The following is a 6,168-nucleotide window of genomic DNA, read 5'->3' as shown; positions in this document are numbered from 1 at the left end:
GTCTTCTCCGGGTTTATTTCCAGCCCCGCCCCTCCGAGGCCTGACTCCGCCCCCTCCGAGGCCTGGCCCCGCCCCCAGCCCCGCCCGCGCTCCCCGGGGACCTCAGGCGGCGGTCTGCAAGCGGCAGCAGCGAGCTCCGGTCCAGTCCATGCCCGCGCACTGGCAGTGGCACGTGGTCTCGGCGCGCACGTCCCACGAGCCGCAGGCGGAGCCGCAAGTGCAGGCGGTGACGGCGAAGCCTGCGGGCGGGAGCGGAGGGAGTTTGGACCCGAGCGGGAGGCTGCGGGCCCCGGGGTCGGGGGGAAGCGGAGGCGGGAGGGTCTCCAACACCAGAGCATGGGAGCCGGGTTGTGTGGAGCGCAGGGAGGCTGGGGCCCTGGACTCCAGTGTCCTGAGGAAATGCAGTCCCGGTGCTGGGGCGGGGAGGCTAGCGTGGCAGACCAGGACTCTAGGGAAGTTGACTCAAGAAACAGAGCCGGGGACGCCTGGGTGGCTCAGTCGGTTAAGTGGCTGCCTTCGGCTCCGGTCCTGATCCCGGGCTCCTGGAATCGAGTCCCATATGGGGCTCCTTGCTCAGCGGGGAGCCTGCTTCTCCCTCTCCCCCTCCCCCTGTTTGTGCGCGCTCTCTCTCTCTCAAATAAACAAAATCTTAAAAAAAAGAAAAAGAACTAGAGGCTGGACTTAGGGGGAGGGGTTCCTGCGTGCGGGGGAACAGAAGTGAGAGCTGGGAAAAGGACTCGAAACTCACCTGCGGGACAGGTGGCCAGGTCCCCTCTGGAGGTGACACTCCGGCAGGTCAGGCCAAAATTCCTCATTGTCTCAAGAACTGCGGGAGGGAGGGAGGAGGGAAGGCGGCGGTGAGACCAAGCTGCCCCTCCCCCATCCTCCTGCGGCCCTGGCCCTGGTGATTTGGAGAGAGGCAGGGGTCCAGAAAACTGTTCTGAGGAAGGCCCAGGTGGGCCAGGCCCTGTAGAGAGCCGTGAAGTGGGGAGCCCACCACCTCCCAGGTTCTGTCTGGAAATGGGTGTTTAGAGGAAGGAGGATATTCCCAGCTTCTGCGAAGGTGCGGCTAGATGGGGGCTGGGGCTGGGGCTGGGGCTGGGGCTGGGGCTGGGGTTGGGTTTGGGATGGAGGTTTGGTTCTGGTTGGGGCTGGCTTGATGGCTGCTCCGTGTCCGGCATTAGAGGGGCCCCTGCTGAGGTTGAGTGAGGGTCCTCACTTAAGGATTGGGCGCCATCCTGGATCTTCTCATTGATGACTTTGTCCACGGGACACAGAGAATTGCCACACACCAGCAGCCCCAGGACAGGGAGCAGGAGGAGGGGAAGAGCTTTCATCCTGCAGCTGCTGAAAGAGGGAACGCACAGCTGGGTCAGTCCCTTCTCATCTGGGGAGGGTCAAGCCTCCAGAGCGGGTGGGATATGGAATCCTGGGTCCCTGTGGCGGACGAGACTGGAGTCCCAGCTTTGTCCTGGCCCCCTCGGGATGGGCTTCTGGGCTGAGCCGGAGCAGGGTTCACTTACCCTCGGGATGGACTCAGCAGGCAGAATCTCGGGCACTGATTTCATGCCTCTGCCTTATCTCCCTCTTTAAGGGTTCTGGACGTGGAGCTTCCTGTCTTGGCTGGGTGTTTCCCCCCCCACCAGCGCCCCCCCCCCCCCGCCCTCCCATCCCACATCCGGGGCCAAGAGGAAGCCCCCAGGGCAGACTCTAGGGGCTCAGGGGTAAGAAGCGCTGCTCCCCCCTTCCCTGCCACAGTTTCCCCATTCAAGAGCCCATCCTTCTCACATCCGGGCTGGAACTGGTCCAGGAGGTAGTGCCTGGGGGACGACTCCAGAAGCCCTTGCCCCAGGAACCAGCAAAGAAACGGGAGTTTGCACATAAGCATAACCAAAACACTGCATACCGTGTTCACACCCAAATGCCCATCAACAATAGAATGGATAAAATCATGTTTTTATTTCCTTCAGTGGAACAGTGTGCAACAGACGGTGACAAACTCGCAGCCCATGGGACAAATCTGGCCCCACTGTCTATTTCTGTGCAACCCACGAGCTAAGAATGGTTTTTCCATTTTCGTTTGGGGGGGTTTTGTTTTTAGTACAAATGGATTTTTTAAATTGTGGCAAGATACATTTCACATTAAATTTTTAAAAAGATTTTATTTATTTATTTGTCAGAGAGAGAGCACTAGCAGGGGAGCGGCAGGCAGAGGGAGAGGAAGGAGCAGACTTTCCGCTGAGCAGGGAGGCCCATGTGGGACTCTATCCTAGGACCCTGGGACCATGACCTGAGCTGAAGGCAGACGCTTAACTGACGAAGCCACCCAGATGCCCCATTTTAACCATTTTTTAAATGTACAGTCCACTGGCATCAAGTACCCTCGCACTGTTGTGCAACCAACCCCATGATCCGTCTCCAGAACTTTTTCATCTTCCCAAACTGAAACTCTGTTGCCCTGAAACACTCACTCCCTATCCCCCCTTGCTCCTGGCTTCTACCATCTACTTTCTGTCTCTATGACTTTGCCTGTTCACGCCTCAAGTAGGCGGAATCACACAATACTTATCCTTTGGTGTCTGTCTTCTTTCACTTAGCATAAATGTTTTCAAGATTCATCCAGGTTGTGGCAGGGGTCAGAACTTCATTCTTTTTCGTGGCTAATATTCTGTTGTAGGGACACACCACATTTTGTTTATCCATTCATCTGTTACTTACAACTTGCTCTGTTGTTTCCACCTCTTGTCAATGACACCCCTGTAAACCTCGGAATGTAATGAGCATCTCTGAGCCCCTGCTTTCAGTCCCCTTGGGTACACATCCAGGAATGGGATTGCTGGATCATATGGCCATTCTGTGCTTAACTTTTCAAGGAGCTGCCAAAAAGTTCATATATTTTTGAATCATTGGGAAAAAAAAATTTTTTAACAGTGACATACAAAAAGTACATGAAATTGAAATCCCAGTGCCCACAAATAAAGTGTTCTTGGAGTATGGCCATGCCTACTTTTTTATAGACAGTCTGAGGCTGGCTTTCCTAAGTCAGTGACAGAGACGATGCCCTGCAGAGGTGACCCCAGCTACCATCTGGCCCTTTACAGGAAAAAAAAAAAAAATTTGACTACCCCTGGTCAGTAGCAAAGAGTGTGAATGAGAGATCATAAGTGGCAGCTGTGTATAACAATCCGAATGATTCTCTCCAACATAATTGTGAGCAAAAGAATCCAGACACAGAAAGGAACATTAACTGCACAAATCCGTTTATTAAAAAGGACCAGGACAGGGCACCTGGGTGCCTCGGTGGAGTGAGTGTCCGGCTCTTGATTTTTGCTCAGGTCATGATCTCAGGGTCCTGAGATCGAGTCCTGTGTCTGGCTCTGTGCTGGTGTGGACCCTGCTTGGGATTCTCTCTCTCCCTCTCCCTCTGCACCACTCCTCTCCCCACTCCCCACACACACTCGCTCACTCTCAAAAAAAAAAAAAGAAAGAAAGAAAGAAAGGAAGGATGGATGGAAGAGAGAGAGAGAGAGAAGAAAGGAAAGAAGGAAGACCAATTAATCTATGTTGTTGGAGATGATGCTGGAAGTTTCCTGGGGAGTGAGGGGAAATGGGAAGCTAGTGAAAATTCGAGCACACACTTAACATCTGCACACTTTACGCCTGCTGTATTTCGGTAAAAGTGATGTGTGTGTCAAATCCCTGTGTAAGCACAACCGGGTACACAGGGCCAAAGTGTAGAAAATACTTACTGAGCAGTTACTATGTGCCAGATGTGATGCTATGCATCGTGCCTGCCGTGGGAAGCAAGGGGACCCCCACCCCCAGCCCTCAGGCACTTTGCCCTGTCTGTCGGAGGAAGACAGACACCAAGAGAGAGTTCAATTAACCTCACCCTCCATCAGTCATCTCTGCCCTGGAGGAGAGGAATCGAGTTCTGGGAGAACTTCTGGCAGAAGAATGTGGCCCCCACTGGGAGAATCCAAGGAGGTTTTATGGAGGAGGAGATGGCTGAGCGGAGGGTAAGCAAGAGTTAAGCAGGAGAACCAGTCAGGGAGGGCATTCTGGGTTGGAGAACAGCATGTCCCAAGGCCCTGGGGAAGGACAGTGTGCACCAGCTTTGAGGAACTGAAAGAAAGCCAGTGGGCAGGAAGGCAAAGAGCCTGGTTGGCATAAACAAATTTCACAGGCTCCCTCCCTTGAAGACCCCGAAACACAGCTTGGATACAAGGTAGCTCGGGACACGGCAAGGGTCATTTGGTTGAGAGCGCTGATCCTTCAAACCCTTCAGTCTCAGAACTTTTCAGATAAAAACTTTTGAGAGGCACAGAAGTGGGCATCTCTGTCTATAGGTCAGGGCAAAAGCAGGGGGTTTGCGGAACCCCTAGGATTCCCTGGGGACTTAGCTTGAAAACCCTTGGTTTTCAAGTAGCAGGAAAGGGCCACGTGCCTTTTCATTCTCTTTGAAGAAAGGAAAATATTTTGGGGCCGCCTGCCTGGCTCATTTGGAAGAGCATGCCATACTTGATTTCAGGGTCATGAGTTTGAGCCCCACACTGGGTGTAGAGATAACTAAAAAGAAATAAACTTAAAAAATATATATTTTCAGGGGCGCCTGGGTGGCTCAGTGGGTTAAGCCTCTGTCTTCAGCTCAGATCATGATCTCAGGGTCCTGGGATCAAGCCCCGCATCAGGCTCTCTGCTCAGCGGGGAGCCTGCTTCCCCTTCTCTCTGCCTGCCTCTCTGCCTACTTGTGATCTCTGTCTAATAAATAAATACAATCATTAAAAAAAAATAAGGTGTCATTTACATAAAGCAAACTTCACTCTTTTTACCGAGTTCTAGGAGTTTTGACAAATGCACAGAGTTACGTGATGATCACCACCCAATACTTATTACTTAAATGACAGTTGGGGGAAAAAAGGAATTTCCCAACGATCTAAAGGAAATCTGTGTCCTGAGGCCACAGAGAGGATTTTTTCACTCCAAACCACCTGTCTCCCCGCGTGGCCCAGCAGACCTTGTGAAAATTCACAAGTATTACCAGCTTCTTCTTGCCTCTGTTACTGGACAGCTGTCCTTGCAGGGTTATTTTGAACCCACAGGGCCTGGGAAACTGACCTCCAGAAGTAACCTGAGTTACTTACCTCGCTAGATAACAACTTGCTGTCCTGTTGACAGACTCAGATGACAGGAGACGCAGCCAAATCAGGAAAGAATCACTGACACTCGCTTCCTGTCCCATATGAATGACAGAAAAGAAAAGCAAAAACCTTGGAACCCTGCCCGCTTTCTTTAGCAAGAGTTGGCGAGCCTGGCTTCATTTAGAAACACTTCTGACCTGGGGGGGGCGGGGGCTGCCTGGCGGAAGGGGAGTGTGAGCCACTAGCTACCTGCGCAGAGGTGGGGAGAGGACAGGCAAGACCCGATGGGGCCAGGTGGCACCTTGGGGGCAAGGAACAGCGACAGCCTGAAGGTTGGGTGGTAAAGATCATGGAGATTTCCAGCGTTAATGACCTGAGATTGTCCTTGCAGAGACCCACTCTCGCCTCTTGGTGTCCCTGGTGTCCTTGGGCCTCTGGACTCCTTACAGAATATCTTTCCCGTGGGGGCTCCTTGGGATGCTCTGAGATGACTGTGTCTGTTTGTTGATCAATATATACATATGACCACCACCCAGTCAGGTAGAGATGGTAATTATCTCTACAAAAGGAGCTGTTGAGGCCCAGAGAGGCTAAGTGATTTGTCTGGGGTCACACAGCAAGTTGGTGGAGGAGCTGGGATTTGAACCCCGGTGGTCTGGGTCAAGGACATGTACCTTTCAGCCTCAAGAAGTGTGTGGCAGGGTGGGGGAGCTCCCTGGAATGGCCACAGCACTGTCCCGGCTTTACTTAAAAAATAAAAGGAAAGAGAAAGAATAAAAGCAACATTGTTTTGAGAATATTCCTACAGCTTTTCTTTTGCTGTTGAAGAAATGACAGAGATAAAATGTCCCTATTTATTTTTCCTAAGATTTCATTTATTTGAGACAGAGAGGGAGAGAGCAACAAGCAGGGGCAGGGGAGGGGGAAGGGAGAGGAGCAGAGAGAGAAGTGGGCTGGATCCCAGGCGCCCTGAAATAGGGACATTTTGGAGCACCTGGGGGGCTCAGCTGTTAAGCGTCTGCTTTCA

At 52.4% G+C, this 6,168-nt stretch overlaps 1 protein-coding gene across 1 annotated transcript; it reads right to left on the bottom strand.

Annotated features, from left to right (window-relative positions):
* RETN (resistin) lies at window positions 1-1,554 on the bottom strand. Its single transcript, XM_080826065.1, has 4 exons — window positions 1,524-1,554; window positions 1,220-1,347; window positions 749-826; window positions 1-239 (listed from the first exon to the last, which is right to left on the bottom strand). Exons 2-4 carry the CDS (start codon window positions 1,335-1,337, stop codon window positions 103-105), a joined length of 333 nt encoding a protein of 110 aa, XP_080682191.1. The 5' UTR covers window positions 1,338-1,347; window positions 1,524-1,554; the 3' UTR covers window positions 1-102.
* Between the last annotated feature and the right edge of the window lie 4,614 nt (window positions 1,555-6,168).

The sequence above is a fragment of the Martes martes genome, assembly GCF_963455335.1.
Source record: "Martes martes genome assembly, chromosome: 1".
NCBI classification, from domain to species: domain Eukaryota; kingdom Metazoa; phylum Chordata; class Mammalia; order Carnivora; family Mustelidae; genus Martes; species Martes martes.
The sequence above is the reverse complement of the archived record's forward strand: the minus strand, read 5'-3'. Positions and strand labels throughout refer to the sequence as shown.